General features: G+C 37.0%; 3 protein-coding genes and 1 pseudogene across 3 annotated transcripts; 1 reads left to right on the forward strand and 3 right to left on the reverse strand.

Annotated features, from left to right (window-relative positions):
* Positions 1-488: 488 nt before the first annotated feature.
* On the reverse strand, positions 489-5,394 carry LOC145212856 (uncharacterized; annotated as a pseudogene).
* A 2,503-nt stretch (positions 5,395-7,897) lies between these two features.
* On the reverse strand, positions 7,898-13,027 carry LOC145212857 (uncharacterized). The gene is made up of 2 exons (XM_080081115.1): positions 12,102-13,027; positions 7,898-9,118 (listed from the first exon to the last, which is right to left on the reverse strand). The coding sequence occupies exons 1-2, from the start codon at positions 12,893-12,895 to the stop codon at positions 8,287-8,289; spliced, it is 1,626 nt and encodes a 541-aa protein (XP_079937241.1). The 5' UTR covers positions 12,896-13,027; the 3' UTR covers positions 7,898-8,286.
* A 1,870-nt stretch (positions 13,028-14,897) lies between these two features.
* LOC145212082 (uncharacterized) lies at positions 14,898-16,805 on the forward strand. The gene has a single exon (XM_080080101.1). The coding sequence runs from the start codon at positions 15,468-15,470 to the stop codon at positions 16,188-16,190; it is 723 nt and encodes a 240-aa protein (XP_079936227.1). The 5' UTR covers positions 14,898-15,467; the 3' UTR covers positions 16,191-16,805.
* Positions 16,806-16,961: 156 nt separating this feature from the next.
* Positions 16,962-19,221, reverse strand: LOC145212067 (uncharacterized). The gene has a single exon (XM_080080097.1). It carries the CDS (start codon positions 19,145-19,147, stop codon positions 18,281-18,283), a length of 867 nt encoding a protein of 288 aa, XP_079936223.1. The 5' UTR covers positions 19,148-19,221; the 3' UTR covers positions 16,962-18,280.
* Between the last annotated feature and the right edge of the window lie 887 nt (positions 19,222-20,108).

A 20,108-nucleotide genomic window follows, 5' to 3' on the forward strand; every position in this document is an offset into this window, starting at 1 on the left:
CGCGCAGAGCGAAAATTCGGGTTTGGTTTGAAAGGTCCATCCCACCTCTCGACCTTGCACCCTCGGTAGAGCTACTAACGTAAGAACTGACGGTAGCCACGTTTAGGGATTTCCGGTTGGTGGCGCAACGGAGCGTAGGCGTTTATTGTAACAATAATACCGCAATTTGAAACATGCTGACTCAGCAATTATTGACGCCTTAAACGCCTATACTACGTTGCGCCACTAAACAGAAATTCCCAACGGTCTGTCGTTGAGAACTTGAAGGGTCTGTCGTTGAGTGCTGCCTCAAGGTCGAAGCGACATAAGCGCGGACTTTAACAATCCAAAAAGTGAGTTCGTTACCAATTCACCTCAAGCACAAAGTCACGTTATCATTTGTGCAGCAATTTTACGCATTTCTTTTCAGATTCGGACTTCGATTTTGGTCGGGTTTAAGGCTTGCAGTCTGGCCTGGTTACAATTTTTGCAAACAAATATTTTAATATTTTTGAGTATTACAGTTGCAAACAAACGATTACACAAACACGTTACATAATGTTTCTTAACCCGTAAGGCAGATTTTTTAATTAAAATACTTCAGTTTGAAATACAGTATTGATGTTAGTTTAGTGAACAGCCAAGTTTTAAGTTCCAAGCTCTCCGAAATCTTTTTTTGCCAATGTCACACTGGAAAGATTTCTTGTCTTCATGTAAAACTGCATGATGTTTCACTTCTTTTGCTGTATTGAACACTTTTTCAATAACATTACATATAGGTCTTCTTGTTAGTGTGAAGTTTCATGTGTCTTTTTGCGTTGTTTAGGAGGTTGAAACTTTTCTTGCAAAACTTACATTTGTGAGGTTTCTCATCTGAATGCACAGCCATGTGTTGCCTCAAATCCGTAGAAGTCCGAAACGGTTTTTCGCACACTTCGCAAATATGGCGTTTTTCGCCAGTGTGCGTCTTCATATGTCTTAAAGCATTGCCGTTAAAGCTAAATTTTCTCTCGCAAAATTTACATTTGTATGGTTTTTCACCAGTGTGACTCAACAAATGTCTTTTTAGGTAAACCATAGCCGAAAATTGTTTTTCACACATGTCACAGCGATGTGATTTTTCGTCTGTGTGAGTCCGGGCATGACATTTCAACTCTTGCAATCTCCGATATTGCTTTTCACAAACATCGCACCGATGAGGTTTTTCTTCAGAATGAATCAACATGTGTTTCTTTGCATTTCCGAGATAAACGAATCGTTTTTCGCAAAAATCGCATTTATGCTGTTTATCACCATTGTGACTAGCAGTATGCCGTTTCAGCTCACAAAGGGTTACAAAACCTTTCTCACAGACTTTACAACGATGGATTTTCTTGCTGCTGTCATGCATTCTCGAATCATGCATCTGTAAGTATTTTGATGTTTTGAACTTTTTGCTACAAGTTTTGCACTGAAAAGGCAATTCGTGTTTGATTTTGTCCATTGTGCGCGTCAGATGAAACAGTTCGTTTAACGTTCAAAATAATGCCTTTTCCTTCAACTTATCGTTGCTGCAAGACAGATAAAATAATTTTTAATTTGAATAACTTCTCTACGTAGCCTACAAACGTGTGGGCTAAAAACGGCATGTTGAACAGCATTATGTTAAAACTTTAATTCACAATCACTTCCGTTAAAACTTTTATGACAAGTGAAGGTTTTTCATGGCGCGCCAAACGAATTAGATTGTACAGTTACATTGCTTGCTTTTAGCGTGTTATTATACAAGTGTCCTAAAATCGAGCCTACATGCACAAATCTGTCTATTTTCCGAATAGTATTGGGGTTAACTTGCACAAATCAATATTAATTACTCGCAATTAAACTGTTAAAACGCACCATGTTGCCGAAGCCTGGATAAATTCTGATAAAGCATGTGTTCCTTTTTCAGTAGGGGAAAGTGGTGTAATTTGGACCACTTAAGTTTGAACCTTCATAAAGTAAAAAGTAGTCTCTCAAATTAAGGGTAGTTTATGCGGTTCGTTAAGTTATGACGCTAAGTATATATTTGCAAAAAGGCAATGTTTGGATATTAACGTAAAAAGAGTAGAGGGCATTTAATTTGTTTTCGCGAAGTGGTCCATTTTACACGCATTGTTTGTAATTTGGACCAAAGTCGTGTGTAGAATGGACCACTTAAAATCCGTGCGATTTTTTTTCCATAAGTTCCTCAAAACGAACGTTAACAGCCTCAGATATCAACCTAATCAGGATTTTAATACATTACCACAATGTTTCACAAAATATTTAAATTTTATTGAAAAAAATCAAAAATGGGATATACAAAAATTAGATATGAAATAATTCTTGAAGATAAAAAGGCCACAAATGGACTTCCTAGGATGGCTAAAATGAAAGAAAACTCGCAGAACACTGCAAAACAGCAGCATGGCAAATTAAAGCAATAATTGGTAAAGCAAAACACAATGAATGTCAATCCTGCACTGAGCTTGGTCTTTGTCTTTGTCATAAAAAACAGCATAATTAAAGGACTTTCTTTACTGATTCCATTTAGTTATAAGCTGCTTAGTCGCAAATTAAGTCAAACTTCTTTAAAAACTGTCAAAAACCTCCCCGAAATCAGAAATCTTCTCGGTGTATAAATGGAAGCTTTATTTTCAGCTGCCCGGTCTAAATTACACACTTTTACACGCATTTTTTTTACCCAATTTATTTTAGGTTTGGAAAGTGTTAGCGGATTGTTCTTTGTATGCTAAATGCATTAATAGTTGTACCACACAAAAATTACACCCACTGAAATTGACACTAAACAGTAGTAAAAAAGCGCAAAAAGTTTGATCCCTAAAAAAATTATCAAATTTGCAATTTTTTTTTCTCTCTATAACAAACGGAAAGTATAGCATCAAGCTTGGAGCTTGGCGGCCGTAAGCCTTATAGCAAGTCGTCTTTCAAACTGTATAAAAGATATTCTGCCATCTTGCGTATATTCCGAAATATAAACAAGTTCCAAATTACACGCAGGGTCCAAATTACACGACTTTCTCCTATATCACCTTGTTTTTTGCTAATGCCTGTGCGGAAAGGTTTGGCCCTTTGAGCACTCCACTTAAATTCGACACTTTGAAATACTTCCTCTAGGTATTCCTGTGTTGTACGTTCTGGTTGGAAGCAGGGACTGTGATGATTTCCTTGCTTGGCAGTACTTGGCCTATATACCCATAAGCATTTTGCGGTTGCGCAGTACTTACAGCCAGTGTACATTGATTTGCAAATTGCTGAGCTGCACACTCTCTAACCAGTAGTCTACTTTGTTACCACCATGTGATTCCAACTTGCCATAAAAAGTCTTAAGCAAATTACAACAGTAATAACAAATGACGACAAGTGTAAATTCTAAAAAACGTCCCCAAACCCAGAGAAAGAGTTCTATCTTTCGGATGTGCACAAACAACACAGATGCATCAAATCAAAAAATATGTTACAAAGCCTTGATTTAAATGAGAAATGAGGTAAATGAGATTTAACGCATAAACTGCACCCTGTGGTTAAAACATATACACTTAAATTTTTATCGTGGTCGCGGGCCATCTAGAAGAGGGCCGGATGCGATCCGCGGCCCGTGGGCTGTAGTAAAGACAATAGCCGCAATTTTGTGAAACATAAACACACAGCGAATGGTAATGTTGTGAATGAATATAATTGTTGCGTAATCAAACATGGTGCGATTTGCTAACCATGGTGTTATAATAACAAAGACAATTAATCATTTCCGTCATTCCTCAAATAGCAGGCGAACGGCAGAAGGATGTAATAGGGCTCGGTTTGCTCGGATGGGACAGGATACGTTTAGGCTAACCTTTTCAGTGTGAGAAGTATCGTATACCAAACTGGAGAATTTCAAAAAATCAATTCGGCCTTTACAATGTAAAAAAAACTAAATGTGAAATCACGGATCGAACATGAGTGTTGATTTCTATTGGTTTTATGCTTCGGAATAGCAAGATTTAGAAATGTATGAAGGAATTGTTTTGCTCGGAATTGTGCAAAACTATACTTGTCCTGTGTTTGTCAATGTCCAGGAAACGCCTTATTTTCCGATGTCGTTCGGGTTCGTGACCAATTCACCAAATGCGAAAATACTTTTTATCATAGACCATTTCGGTTATTTTACATTTTATTTGAGCGATGATTGTGCGAACTGACATAATCCAACAGCTGCGCAGTAATGAGGCGATCAAAGTGCGACAAAGTTGAAAGCACAATTAGTGGACAGGTGGTAAACGCGTATTTTAAACATCAAATAAGACTATTGTTGGCAATCGTATGGTGCTGTTTCTGACCATTAATGAGATAAAAGCGTTACATAATTTTTGTTCGTTGTGCCGTAACGCAGATTGTTTAATTGAAATACACAGTATTGCAATCACGTTAATCTGGGTGAACAGCCAAGTGTTGTTTGAAGTTCCAAGCTTTCCAAAATCTTTTTCGCAAATCTCTCACCGAAAAGGTTTCTTGTTTGCATGTAAAACGATATGACGTTTCAATCCTCTTGCTGTTTTGAACACTTTCTCGCAAACATTACATCTGTAGATCTTCTTGTTGGAGTGGAGTTTCATGTGTCTTTTTGCGTTGTTTAGGAGGTTGAAACTTTTCTCACAAAACTGACATTTGTGAGGTTTCTCATCTGAATGCACAACCATGTGTTGCCTCAAGTCGGTAGAAGTCCGAAACGGTTTTTCGCACATTTCGCAAATATGCCGTTTTTCCCCAGTGTGCGTAGACATATGTCTTATAGCGTTTCCAGAAATGCTGAACCTTCTGTCGCAAAATTTACATTTGTATGGTTTGTCGCCAGTGTGGCTCAACAAATGTCTTTTTAAGTTATCTAAAGTACGAAATTGTTTTTCACACACGTCACAGGAGTAAGGTTTTTCACCGGTGTGGGTTGGTGCATGATGTTTCAACTCTTGCAACGTGCGAAATTGCTTTTCACAAGTATCGCACCGATGAGGTTTTTCTTCAGAATGAATCAACATGTGTTTCTTTGCATTCCCGGGATAAACGAATCGTTTTTCGCAAAAATCGCATTTATACTGTTTATCACCATTGTGACTAGCAGTATGCAGTTTCAGCTCACAAAGGGTTACAAAACCTTTCTCACAGACTTTACAACGATGGATTTTCTTGCTGCTGTCGTGCATTCTTGAATCATGCATCTGTAAGTATTTTGATGTTTTGAACTTTTTGCTACAAGTTTTGCACTGAAAAGGCAATTCGTGTTTGATTTTGTCCATTGTGCGCGTCAGATGAAACAGTTCGTTTAACGTTCAAAATAATGCCTTTTCCTTCAACTTATCGTTGCTGCAAGACAGATAAAATAATTTTTAATTTGAATAACTTCTCTACGTAGCCTACAAACGTGTGGGCTAAAAACGGCATGTTGAACAGCATTATGTTAAAACTTTAATTCACAATCACTTCCGTTAAAACTTTTATGACAAGTGAAGGTTTTTCATGGCGCGCCAAACGAATTAGATTGTACAGTTACATTGCTTGCTTTTAGCGTGTTATTATACAAGTGTCCTAAAATCGAGCCTACATGCACAAATCTGTCTATTTTCCGAATAGTATTGGGGTTAACTTGCACAAATCAATATTAATTACTCGCAATTAAACTGTTAAAACGCACCATGTTGCCGAAGCCTGGATAAATTCTGATAAAGCATGTGTTCCTTTTTCAGTAGGGGAAAGTGGTGTAATTTGGACCACTTAAGTTTGAACCTTCATAAAGTAAAAAGTAGTCTCTCAAATTAAGGGTAGTTTATGCGGTTCGTTAAGTTATGACGCTAAGTATATATTTGCAAAAAGGCAATGTTTGGATATTAACGTAAAAAGAGTAGAGGGCATTTAATTTGTTTTCGCGAAGTGGTCCATTTTACACGCATTGTTTGTAATTTGGACCAAAGTCGTGTGTAGAATGGACCACTTAAAATCCGTGCGATTTTTTTTCCATAAGTTCCTCAAAACGAACGTTAACAGCCTCAGATATCAACCTAATCAGGATTTTAATACATTACCACAATGTTTCACAAAATATTTAAATTTTATTGAAAAAAATCAAAAATGGGATATACAAAAATTAGATATGAAATAATTCTTGAAGATAAAAAGGCCACAAATGGACTTCCTAGGATGGCTAAAATGAAAGAAAACTCGCAGAACACTGCAAAACAGCAGCATGGCAAATTAAAGCAATAATTGGTAAAGCAAAACACAATGAATGTCAATCCTGCACTGAGCTTGGTCTTTGTCTTTGTCATAAAAAACAGCATAATTAAAGGACTTTCTTTACTGATTCCATTTAGTTATAAGCTGCTTAGTCGCAAATTAAGTCAAACTTCTTTAAAAACTGTCAAAAACCTCCCCGAAATCAGAAATCTTCTCGGTGTATAAATGGAAGCTTTATTTTCAGCTGCCCGGTCTAAATTACACACTTTTACACGCATTTTTTTTACCCAATTTATTTTAGGTTTGGAAAGTGTTAGCGGATTGTTCTTTGTATGCTAAATGCATTAATAGTTGTACCACACAAAAATTACACCCACTGAAATTGACACTAAACAGTAGTAAAAAAGCGCAAAAAGTTTGATCCCTAAAAAAATTATCAAATTTGCAATTTTTTTTTCTCTCTATAACAAACGGAAAGTATAGCATCAAGCTTGGAGCTTGGCGGCCGTAAGCCTTATAGCAAGTCGTCTTTCAAACTGTATAAAAGATATTCTGCCATCTTGCGTATATTCCGAAATATAAACAAGTTCCAAATTACACGCAGGGTCCAAATTACACGACTTTCTCCTATATCACCTTGTTTTTTGCTAATGCCTGTGCGGAAAGGTTTGGCCCTTTGAGCACTCCACTTAAATTCGACACTTTGAAATACTTCCTCTAGGTATTCCTGTGTTGTACGTTCTGGTTGGAAGCAGGGACTGTGATGATTTCCTTGCTTGGCAGTACTTGGCCTATATACCCATAAGCATTTTGCGGTTGCGCAGTACTTACAGCCAGTGTACATTGATTTGCAAATTGCTGAGCTGCACACCCTCTAACCAGTAGTCTACTTTGTTACCACCATGTGATTCCAACTTGCCATAAAAAGTCTTAAGCAAATTACAACAGTAATAACAAATGACGACAAGTGTAAATTCTAAAAAACGTCCCCAAACCCAGAGAAAGAGTTCTATCTTTCGGATGTGCACAAACAACACAGATGCATCAAATCAAAAAATATGTTACAAAGCCTTGATTTAAATGAGAAATGAGGTAAATGAGATTTAACGCATAAACTGCACCCTGTGGTTAAAACATATACACTTAAATTTTTATCGTGGTCGCGGGCCATCTAGAAGAGGGCCGGATGCGATCCGCGGCCCGTGGGCTGTAGTAAAGACAATAGCCGCAATTTTGTGAAACATAAACACACAGCGAATGGTAATGTTGTGAATGAATATAATTGTTGCGTAATCAAACATGGTGCGATTTGCTAACCATGGTGTTATAATAACAAAGACAATTAATCATTTCCGTCATTCCTCAAATAGCAGGCGAACGGCAGAAGGATGTAATAGGGCTCGGTTTGCTCGGATGGGACAGGATACGTTTAGGCTAACCTTTTCAGTGTGAGAAGTATCGTATGCCAAACTGGAGAATTTCAAAAAATCAATTCGGCCTTTACAATGTAAAAAAAACTAAATGTGAAATCACGGATCGAACATGAGTGTTGATTTCTATTGGTTTTATGCTTCGGAATAGCAAGATTTAGAAATGTATGAAGGAATTGTTTTGCTCGGAATTGTGCAAAACTATACTTGTCCTGTGTTTGTCAATGTCCAGGAAACGCCTTATTTTCCGATGTCGTTCGGGTTCGTGACCAATTCACCAAATGCGAAAATACTTTTTATCATAGACCATTTCGGTTATTTTACATTTTATTTGAGCGATGATTGTGCGAACTGACATAATCCAACAGCTGCGCAGTAATGAGGCGATCAAAGTGCGACAAAGTTGAAAGCACAATTAGTGGACAGGTGGTAAACGCGTATTTTAAACATCAAATAAGACTATTGTTGGCAATCGTATGGTGCTGTTTCTGACCATTAATGAGATAAAAGCGTTACATAATTTTTGTTCGTTGTGCCGTAACGCAGATTGTTTAATTGAAATACACAGTATTGCAATCACGTTAATCTGGGTGAACAGCCAAGTGTTGTTTGAAGTTCCAAGCTTTCCAAAATCTTTTTCGCAAATCTCTCACCGAAAAGGTTTCTTGTTTGCATGTAAAACGATATGACGTTTCAATCCTCTTGCTGTTTTGAACACTTTCTCGCAAACATTACATCTGTAGATCTTCTTGTTGGAGTGGAGTTTCATGTGTCTTTTTGCGTTGTTTAGGAGGTTGAAACTTTTCTCACAAAACTGACATTTGTGAGGTTTCTCATCTGAATGCACAACCATGTGTTGCCTCAAGTCGGTAGAAGTCCGAAACGGTTTTTCGCACATTTCGCAAATATGCCGTTTTTCCCCAGTGTGCGTAGACATATGTCTTATAGCGTTTCCAGAAATGCTGAACCTTCTGTCGCAAAATTTACATTTGTATGGTTTGTCGCCAGTGTGGCTCAACAAATGTCTTTTTAAGTTATCTAAAGTACGAAATTGTTTTTCACACACGTCACAGGAGTAAGGTTTTTCACCGGTGTGGGTTGGTGCATGATGTTTCAACTCTTGCAACGTGCGAAATTGCTTTTCACAAGTATCGCACCGATGAGGTTTTTCTTCAGAATGAATCAACATGTGTTTCTTTGCATTCCCGGGATAAACGAATCGTTTTTCGCAAAAATCGCATTTATACTGTTTATCACCATTGTGACTAGCAGTATGCAGTTTCAGCTCACAAAGGGTTACAAAACCTTTCTCACAGACTTTACAACGATGGATTTTCTTGCTGCTGTCGTGCATTCTTGAATCATGCATCTGTAAGTATTTTGATGTTTTGAACTTTTTGCTACAAGTTTTGCACTGAAAAGGCAATTCGTGTTTGATTTTGTCCATTGTGCGCGTCAGATGAAACAGTTCGTTTAACGTTCAAAATAATGCCTTTTCCTTCAACTTATCGTTGCTGCAAGACAGATAAAATAATTTTTAATTTGAATAACTTCTCTACGTAGCCTACAAACGTGTGGGCTAAAAACGGCATGTTGAACAGCATTATGTTAAAACTTTAATTCACAATCACTTCCGTTAAAACTTTTATGACAAGTGAAGGTTTTTCATGGCGCGCCAAACGAATTAGATTGTACAGTTACATTGCTTGCTTTTAGCGTGTTATTATACAAGTGTCCTAAAATCGAGCCTACATGCACAAATCTGTCTATTTTCCGAATAGTATTGGGGTTAACTTGCACAAATCAATATTAATTACTCGCAATTAAACTGTTAAAACGCACCATGTTGCCGAAGCCTGGATAAATTCTGATAAAGCATGTGTTCCTTTTTCAGTAGGGGAAAGTGGTGTAATTTGGACCACTTAAGTTTGAACCTTCATAAAGTAAAAAGTAGTCTCTCAAATTAAGGGTAGTTTATGCGGTTCGTTAAGTTATGACGCTAAGTATATATTTGCAAAAAGGCAATGTTTGGATATTAACGTAAAAAGAGTAGAGGGCATTTAATTTGTTTTCGCGAAGTGGTCCATTTTACACGCATTGTTTGTAATTTGGACCAAAGTCGTGTGTAGAATGGACCACTTAAAATCCGTGCGATTTTTTTTCCATAAGTTCCTCAAAACGAACGTTAACAGCCTCAGATATCAACCTAATCAGGATTTTAATACATTACCACAATGTTTCACAAAATATTTAAATTTTATTGAAAAAAATCAAAAATGGGATATACAAAAATTAGATATGAAATAATTCTTGAAGATAAAAAGGCCACAAATGGACTTCCTAGGATGGCTAAAATGAAAGAAAACTCGCAGAACACTGCAAAACAGCAGCATGGCAAATTAAAGCAATAATTGGTAAAGCAAAACACAATGAATGTCAATCCTGCACTGAGCTTGGTCTTTGTCTTTGTCATAAAAAACAGCATAATTAAAGGACTTTCTTTACTGATTCCATTTAGTTATAAGCTGCTTAGTCGCAAATTAAGTCAAACTTCTTTAAAAACTGTCAAAAACCTCCCCGAAATCAGAAATCTTCTCGGTGTATAAATGGAAGCTTTATTTTCAGCTGCCCGGTCTAAATTACACACTTTTACACGCATTTTTTTTACCCAATTTATTTTAGGTTTGGAAAGTGTTAGCGGATTGTTCTTTGTATGCTAAATGCATTAATAGTTGTACCACACAAAAATTACACCCACTGAAATTGACACTAAACAGTAGTAAAAAAGCGCAAAAAGTTTGATCCCTAAAAAAATTATCAAATTTGCAATTTTTTTTTCTCTCTATAACAAACGGAAAGTATAGCATCAAGCTTGGAGCTTGGCGGCCGTAAGCCTTATAGCAAGTCGTCTTTCAAACTGTATAAAAGATATTCTGCCATCTTGCGTATATTCCGAAATATAAACAAGTTCCAAATTACACGCAGGGTCCAAATTACACGACTTTCTCCTATATCACCTTGTTTTTTGCTAATGCCTGTGCGGAAAGGTTTGGCCCTTTGAGCACTCCACTTAAATTCGACACTTTGAAATACTTCCTCTAGGTATTCCTGTGTTGTACGTTCTGGTTGGAAGCAGGGACTGTGATGATTTCCTTGCTTGGCAGTACTTGGCCTATATACCCATAAGCATTTTGCGGTTGCGCAGTACTTACAGCCAGTGTACATTGATTTGCAAATTGCTGAGCTGCACACTCTCTAACCAGTAGTCTACTTTGTTACCACCATGTGATTCCAACTTGCCATAAAAAGTCTTAAGCAAATTACAACAGTAATAACAAATGACGACAAGTGTAAATTCTAAAAAACGTCCCCAAACCCAGAGAAAGAGTTCTATCTTTCGGATGTGCACAAACAACACAGATGCATCAAATCAAAAAATATGTTACAAAGCCTTGATTTAAATGAGAAATGAGGTAAATGAGATTTAACGCATAAACTGCACCCTGTGGTTAAAACATATACACTTAAATTTTTATCGTGGTCGCGGGCCATCTAGAAGAGGGCCGGATGCGACCCGCGGCCCGTGGGCTGTAGTAAAGACAATAGCCGCAATTTTGTGAAACATAAACACACAGCGAATGGTAATGTTGTGAATGAATATAATTGTTGCGTAATCAAACATGGTGCGATTTGCTAACCATGGTGTTATAATAACAAAGACAATTAATCATTTCCGTCATTCCTCAAATAGCAGGCGAACGGCAGAAGGATGTAATAGGGCTCGGTTTGCTCGGATGGGACAGGATACGTTTAGGCTAACCTTTTCAGTGTGAGAAGTATCGTATACCAAACTGGAGAATTTCAAAAAATCAATTCGGCCTTTACAATGTAAAAAAAACTAAATGTGAAATCACGGATCGAACATGAGTGTTGATTTCTATTGGTTTTATGCTTCGGAATAGCAAGATTTAGAAATGTATGAAGGAATTGTTTTGCTCGGAATTGTGCAAAACTATACTTGTCCTGTGTTTGTCAATGTCCAGGAAACGCCTTATTTTCCGATGTCGTTCGGGTTCGTGACCAATTCACCAAATGCGAAAATACTTTTTATCATAGACCATTTCGGTTATTTTACATTTTATTTGAGCGATGATTGTGCGAACTGACATAATCCAACAGCTGCGCAGTAATGAGGCGATCAAAGTGCGACAAAGTTGAAAGCACAATTAGTGGACAGGTGGTAAACGCGTATTTTAAACATCAAATAAGACTATTGTTGGCAATCGTATGGTGCTGTTTCTGACCATTAATGAGATAAAAGCGTTACATAATTTTTGTTCGTTGTGCCGTAACGCAGATTGTTTAATTGAAATACACAGTATTGCAATCACGTTAATCTGGGTGAACAGCCAAGTGTTGTTTGAAGTTCCAAGCTTTCCAAAATCTTTTTCGCAAATCTCTCACCGAAAAGGTTTCTTGTTTGCATGTAAAACGATATGACGTTTCAATCCTCTTGCTGTTTTGAACACTTTCTCGCAAACATTACATCTGTAGATCTTCTTGTTGGAGTGGAGTTTCATGTGTCTTTTTGCGTTGTTTAGGAGGTTGAAACTTTTCTCACAAAACTGACATTTGTGAGGTTTCTCATCTGAATGCACAACCATGTGTTGCCTCAAGTCGGTAGAAGTCCGAAACGGTTTTTCGCACATTTCGCAAATATGCCGTTTTTCCCCAGTGTGCGTAGACATATGTCTTATAGCGTTTCCAGAAATGCTGAACCTTCTGTCGCAAAATTTACATTTGTATGGTTTGTCGCCAGTGTGGCTCAACAAATGTCTTTTTAAGTTATCTAAAGTACGAAATTGTTTTTCACACACGTCACAGGAGTAAGGTTTTTCACCGGTGTGGGTTGGTGCATGATGTTTCAACTCTTGCAACGTGCGAAATTGCTTTTCACAAGTATCGCACCGATGAGGTTTTTCTTCAGAATGAATCAACATGTGTTTCTTTGCATTCCCGGGATAAACGAATCGTTTTTCGCAAAAATCGCATTTATACTGTTTATCACCATTGTGACTAGCAGTATGCAGTTTCAGCTCACAAAGGGTTACAAAACCTTTCTCACAGACTTTACAACGATGGATTTTCTTGCTGCTGTCGTGCATTCTTGAATCATGCATCTGTAAGTATTTTGATGTTTTGAACTTTTTGCTACAAGTTTTGCACTGAAAAGGCAATTCGTGTTTGATTTTGTCCATTATGCGCGTCAGATGAAACAGTTCGTTTAACGTTCAAAATAATGCTTTTTCCTCCAACTTATCGTTGCTGCAAGACAGATAAAATAATTTTTAATTTGAATAACTTCTCTACGTAGCCTACAAACGTGTGGGCTAAAAACGGCATGTTGAGCAGCATTATGTTAAAACTTTAATTCACAATCACTTCCGTTAAAACTTTCATGACAAGCGAAGGTTTTTCATGGCGCGTCAAACGAATTAGATTGAACAGTTACATTGCTTGCTTTTAGCGTGTTATTATACGAGTGTCCTAAAATCCAGCCTACATGCACAAATCTGTCTATTTTCTGAATAGTATTAAGGTTAACTTGCTCAAACCACTATTAGGCTAATTACTCACAATTAAACGGTTGACACGCACCATGTTGCCGAAGCCTGGATAAATTCTGATAAAGCATGTGTTCCTTTTTCAGTATATCAGTTTTTTGCTAAAGTCGGAATGAAAGGTTTGGCCCTTTGAGCACTACACTTAAATTCGACACTTTGTAATACTTCCTCTAGGTTTTCCTGTTTTGTACGTTCTAATTAGGAGAAACGAGTGTGATTATTTCCTTGCTTGGCAGTACTTGGCCTACATTGCAACAAGCATTTTGTGGCTTCGCATTACTTAAGAACTGCCAGTCTACAGTTTTTCAAGTTTTACCGTGGCTCTTTCGGATGTCACCAAACAACGCGCATGCATCCGACCATAAGGTTGTCGATATGCTAAAAACTGGAACTTATCCAACTGTATTCTGTATGTAAGAATGTAGTATGATCGAAAAAGAAAATTTTGTTATTGGCCGCAATAAAAATCATTGAACAGTATCTCTTTTAAACTAGAGTATAGGTCTTTCGAAATTTTCAATGTTTGCTTCTTTCACTCAGCGAAATAAACTTATAGTTCTCAACCGATAACAGAAAAATTGTAAACACCTCTTCAAGACCTAAAATGACATCTAAACAATTCAATTTTTCAGCATTCAAGTCTTTTCAATATTTTTCATCATCATATTTTCATTTTATTGATCTATTGTGCTTTATCAATCCAGCAACACTTCTTTTGTGCATTTTTATCTCGAATAGTTTTCGTATGTTTGTCAAATATAAATCCCAAGTTATTTCAGAATAAAAATACTTATAATGCTGGTGTATACTCTTAGGATGGACCTTTTCTTTTTTATCTCAAACTACTTGTCAGTTTTACGTAAAATTTTACATGAATCAACCTATTATATTTTTTACGAAGTTTGTGAAAAGAAATTCGGACTTCATTGGAAACGAGGCAACATAGGGTCGTTTAGGCATTCAGGTAAAAAACTCACAAATGCAAGTTTTACGAGAAACGTTTCAAACACCCAAGCCACGCAAAAAGTCACATGAAAATCCACACCCAACCTACTGTTTCAAACAAGGTTTTCAAGGCGGCAATTAATCGTGTAGATGTGCAAGATTCAATATTCCTGTTTAATGTGACATTTGTAAAAACAAGGTTTTGAAAAGCTGGTAACCTATAGGCTATCGGACTTTGGACTTTAAATTCAAACATTTTTATCACATGCAATAATAGTGACATATTTTTACTACATTCCACTTACACATGGCTTCATTCAAAAATGGAAACAACATTGTCAACTGGAATTCATCGATAACTAGAAACAATTTATCACCATACAGCGTGATATTCTGACGACCATCAAACAAGGACGTAAAACGAAAGCTAATCAATTCAAGCGTGAACTTTTGACACCAGAGCACGAAGGTTTCAAATTCAAACATTTTTATGACATGCAGTGACATTTTCGCGTATACGTGTTTCCAGCTACGGTTAAGAACTTAGTTAAACTTTTCGCGTATACGTGTTAACAACTACAATTCAGAACATAGTTAAACTTTTCTCGTATCTGTGTTAGTATCGTGACCGAACGCTTATAGTGCATAACTCAGTTCACAGTACACTAGTAACTGTGGTAGATCGCAGTATTGGTGTGCTGAATCTGCCAGTAGTGTGCTCAAACTGCCAGTAGCGCCGTTGTGCCATGCTTTGTCGAAATGTAGACTCTAGATATATTGTCTACCCTCAGTGTCAGTGCAAGTCTTACCGAGCAGCCATCAACAGGTTTTCGTTATGGTGCACTTTCCGTTTCCATAAGCAACTAAAAGAAGATTACAGTTTAGAATATCGTTAATTTGGACACATACACTACTTAAAACTACGTTGTTTATGTTATAGTATCATGAACTGAACGGTAGGTAAGTCAAGCATTTTGAAAATAAACTTAGTAAGTTCGTAACCATTCCATAGGGTTGTCCACGGCTTATGTCAAATTATAGACTTGGAAACTTTAAAGTCGTGTTTTGCGTTGTGCAGTTCTAGTTTATCAGCGATTAACGTATTTATTACTGGAGCTACATTCGGAGTGTTAAGTTTGTCTACCGTAAGGGGTCGGTAAAACCTAACAACGGAATTTACTGATTAATTTTGCTGTCTTACAGGCGCAGTTTTATCAAAAACTATTTGGACGTTAAACAAAACTTTAACTTTTGTTGGAAGATGTCAAAGCTTGACATGAGTGAAAACATGGAAGAAAAGGAGTTTGCGTGCAAAACTTGTGGCAAAAGGTTTAAAACATCCCAGTCTTTACGAAGACATGATTCAAGAATGCACGACAGCAGCAAGAAAATCCATCGTTGTAAAGTCTGTGAAAAATGTTTTGTAACTATTAGTAAGCTAAAGCAGCATTTAGTCAGTCACTATGGTGATAAACAGCATAAATGTGATTTTTGCGAAAAACGTTTCGTTCATCTCGGGAATGCAAAGAAACACATGTTGATTCATTCTGAAGAAAAACCTCATCAGTGCAATGTCTGTGAAAAGCCATATAGAACTTTGGAAGACTTGAAATCTCACTCACGAACTCACACTGGTGAAAAACCGTATCGCTGTGACATTTGTGAAAAGCGATATCGTACTCGAGGGCACTTGAAAATACATTTGTTGAGTCATACTGGTGAAAAACCATACAAATGTAAACTTTGCGATAAGAGATTTATGACGTCTTGCAACGCTAAGAGACATATGTCGACACACACTGGCGAAAAACGCCATATTTGCAAAGTTTGTGAAAAAACATTTCGGGATTCATGGGACATGAGACAACATATGGTTGTGCATTCAGATGCGAAACCCCACAAATGTAAGTTTTGTGAGAAAAGTTTCACTCTCCTAAACAATGCAAAAAAACATATGAAACTGCACACCAACAAGAAGACTTAGATGTAATGTTTGTGAGAAAGTATTCGATGCAGCAAGAGAAGTGAAACATAATGCAATTTTACATGAAGAATATATTTTTTTTTTCATGCGAGATTTGTTAGAAAAGATTTTGGAGAGCTGGTAACTTGAAACTACACTTGTCATCTTCTGGTGATAACCGTATACCAAACTGGAGTGTTTCAACAATTTAATTCGGCCTTTACAATGTAAAACGTGTAAAGTTTAGATTACAGATGAGACATGATTGATGATGATTTCCATTGTTTAATTATTCATGATAGCAAGATTTAGAAATGTATGAAAGAATTGTTTTTGCTCGGAATCGTGCAAAACGATTCTTGTCCTGCGTCCAAGAAACGCCTTATTTTCCGATGTCGTCTTGGCTGTAGCTCTTGCATGCATGCTCTGTTTTTCCACATGTTAATCATTACAGGCCCACCTGTGTGGATTGTAGTATTTATTGGCTCGATGTTTAGTATTTATTGACTCGAGGTTTTCTTGAGTTCGTGACCAATTCACCTGATGCAGAATTTTTCACTTCGAGTCTGCGGACTGACATGAGTCCGTGAAAGATATTTGTGACCAATTTGCCAAATAAGAAAATATGTATTATAACCAGACATTTCCTTTATTTTACATTTTATTTGAGGAAAGATTGTGCGAAACTGACATAATCTAAGACCCAAAATGTCGAGAAAAAGTATAGAGAATTTACCAAAAAGGAATGGTTCATATTGCATTGTCACCAATCACAGACTAGAAAATATAATTCATGAGATGGGTTGAGTTTATTTTAACGGAGAAACAAATCATACGACACAATTGCGCAAATATGTTCACCAAGAATCCAAGTTGCTGCGCAATAATGAGGCGATGAAAGCGCAAAAAAGACTGTTGTTGTGAATTGTTTTTGTTTGTGGTTTGTGTTTGTGGGTCCAAGGATGTATTTATAATAATGATATTTGACAACAGAAGACGGTTTAAAATCCTGAAATGCTGGATGAAATTTATTTGTTTCAATATTCCAACTTTTTACGGAAGAAATGAAGTAATAATTTTGTTTTTGTTTTCGGTAGTACGAGATAAAACAATGATCACTTGCTAAACATTGAAAACAAAAAGACATTGCGACATGGTAGGTATTGCTGCTAGTAGTTTTATTTCGGACCGTTTTTAGTTAGGTTTGCACATAAGTAAATAATAACAGATTTAATTGAAGTCTCTTTCTCGTATGTCTCGCAATTTTACCAATTTCTTGCCTGATTCGGACTTTGTTAAAAAACCTTTGGGGTTTTGGTCGAGTTTAAGGCTTGCGATCAGACCTGCTTACAACGTTTAGTTGATTTAAGTATATTTTGCCTGCGAAATCGTAGCAGCACAATTGCGCTAAAATATTCACCAAGCCGGAAATAGCTGCGCAACATCCAGACGTTAAAAAGTGCGACAAATTTGAGTGCACAATTGGTGGATACTGGATAGATTGGTGGTGGCCAACCTATGGCGCATGCACCAAACGTGGCACATTGCATGATTGGAAAGGGCGCATTGCCTTCTTTTGATAATCATGAAAATCAAATTAATAAACTTATAAATAAATAAAGTAAGCCGAAATCAAAACAGGCTCAAAAATCTTATGAAACCAGGTAAATAAATTTGATCAAGTTTATCAGAGTTATTTTTTACTTAATAGTTCCCATTTCTTATTACTATCCTTCTTATGCAAAAGTTGTTTCTTTCTCTTTCTTTCGATCTATATACAAGTAGTCATAGAAAGTGGGTTTACGAGACATTTATGGCGCATCCAGCACAGTATGTTAAAAAGTCGGCGATTGGTATGTAGAAGGTTGGCCACCCCTGGGATAGATGATCGACGCGAAGTAGCTACACCGTTACTACAAGCGTCATGCGGCAGGGACTCACATCAAAGGGTGAGCATTTTCCTTTGCAAACAATTTTTAAAATATGAAACATTTTAAATATTGCAGTTTCCGACCATAAGATACGACAGAAACATTACATAATGTATTTAATCCGTAAGACAGATTGTTAAATTAAAGTCATTCAGTTTGTAATACAGTATTGCAATGACTTTAGTCTCGGTGAATAGCCAAGTGCTGTTTTAAGTTACCGGCTCTCCGAAATCTTTTCTTGCAAATCTCACACTGAAAAGGTATATTGTCTTCATGTACAACCGCATGATGCTTCAATTCTCTTGCTGTTTTGAACACTTTTTCGCAAACATTACATCTGTGAGTTTTTTTGTTGGTGTGGAGTTCCATGTGTCTTTTTGCGTTGTTTAGGAGGTTAAAACTTTTCTCACAAAACTTACATTTGTGAGGTTTCTCATCCGAATGCACAACCATGTGTTGCCTCAAATCACTAGAAGTCCGAAACGGTTTTTCGCACACTTCGCAAATATGGCGTTTTTCGCCAGTGTGCATCGACATATGTCTTAAAGCATTGCCGTTAAAGCTGAATCTTTTTTCACAGAATTTACATTTGTATGGTTTTTCACCAGTGTGACTCAACAAATGTCTTTTTAGGTAAACCATAGCCGAAAATTGCTTTTCACACATGTCACAGCGATGTGATTTTTCGTCTGTGTGAGTCCGGGCGTGACATTTCAACTCTTGCAATGTCCGATATTGCTTTTCACAAACATCGCACCGATGAGGTTTTTCTTCAGAATGAATCAACATGTGTTTCTTTGCATTCCCGGGATAAACAAATCGTTTTTCGCAAAAATCGCATTTATACTGTTTATCATCATTGTGACTAGCAGTATGCAGTTTCAACTCACTAAGGGTTACGAAACATTTTTCACAGACTTTACAACGGTGGATTTTCTTGCTGCTGTCGTGCATTCTTGAATCATGCATCTGTAAGTATTTCAATGTTTTAAACCTTCTGCCACATGTTTTGCACTGAAAAGGCAAATCTTTTTTGCTTTTGTCCATTGTACCCGTCAAATGTGACAGTTCCTTAAACGTTCAAATTGATGTATTTTCCTTTGACTTATCGTTGCTGCAAGACAGAAAAAAAGCAATTTTGAGTTGAATTTATTCTCTTTTAAGCGGACAAACGTATGGACTAAAAACCGTGAAATCGTAGGCTACTTTGTTGTATCATGTTAAAACTTTATCTCATATTTCATCATTTATTTCAATTAACGTTTGCATGACAAGCGAAGGTTTTTCATGGCACGCCAAACCATCTAACTGAACTGTTACATTGCTTGTTTTTGGTGTCTTATAATGCGGGTGTCCTTAAACTGAGCTTACATGCACAAAACTGTCCAATTTCTCATCAATAAAGAGTTTAGCTTGCACCAACCACTATTGCACACAAAGATTTGACGCGTAAGGGTCATTGCCACAAGTAAATTGGCACGCACCCCCTACAATGTACCCGAACCCTGGTCTAATTGGTCTATCTTAAAACAATTGTTGTTATTTCAGAACATCATCTTTGCTTCTTAACCAAAGACTGTGTGGAAAGGTTTGGCCATTTGAGCACTACACTTAAATTCGACACTTTGAAATACTTCCTCTAGGTTTTCCTGTTTTGTAACCTGCGTTCGAGTTGGAAGCAGGGAGTGTTATTATTTCCCACTTGGCAGTATTTGGCCTATATTTTTTACCAGCACTTTGTAGTTGCGCAGTACTGAAGAACAGCCAGTGTACATTGATTTGCAAATGGCTGGACTGCACATTCTCTAACCAGTAGCCTACTTCGCGACCACTATGTGATTTCAACTTGCCATAAAAAGTTTTAAAGCAAATTATAACAGTATTAACAAATGACGACAAGTGTAAATTGTAAAAACGTCCCCAAACCCAGAGAAGGGGTTCTACCTCTCGGATCGGAACAAACAACACAGATGTATCGAATCAAAAAAATATGTTATAAAACCTTGGT

This window comes from Phallusia mammillata, chromosome 2 (assembly GCF_965637545.1).
Source record: "Phallusia mammillata chromosome 2, kaPhaMamm4.hap1.1, whole genome shotgun sequence".
In the NCBI taxonomy this organism is placed as follows: domain Eukaryota; kingdom Metazoa; phylum Chordata; class Ascidiacea; order Phlebobranchia; family Ascidiidae; genus Phallusia; species Phallusia mammillata.

Excerpts from the sequence above, each read along its gene's own strand:
- LOC145212857 (XM_080081115.1), bottom strand. The coding sequence starts at position 12,895 with ATGGACAAAATCAAACACGAATTGCCTTTTCAGTGCAAAACTTGTAGC. Across the intron at positions 9,119-12,101 it reads GCAAACAAGAAACCTTTTCG|AACGTTAAACGAACTGTTTC; the intron begins GTGAGAGATTTG and ends GGCATTATTTTG.
- LOC145212082 (XM_080080101.1), top strand. The coding sequence starts at position 15,468 with ATGTCAAAGCTTGACATGAGTGAAAACATGGAAGAAAAGGAGTTTGCG.
- LOC145212067 (XM_080080097.1), bottom strand. The coding sequence starts at position 19,147 with ATGGACAAAAGCAAAAAAGATTTGCCTTTTCAGTGCAAAACATGTGGC.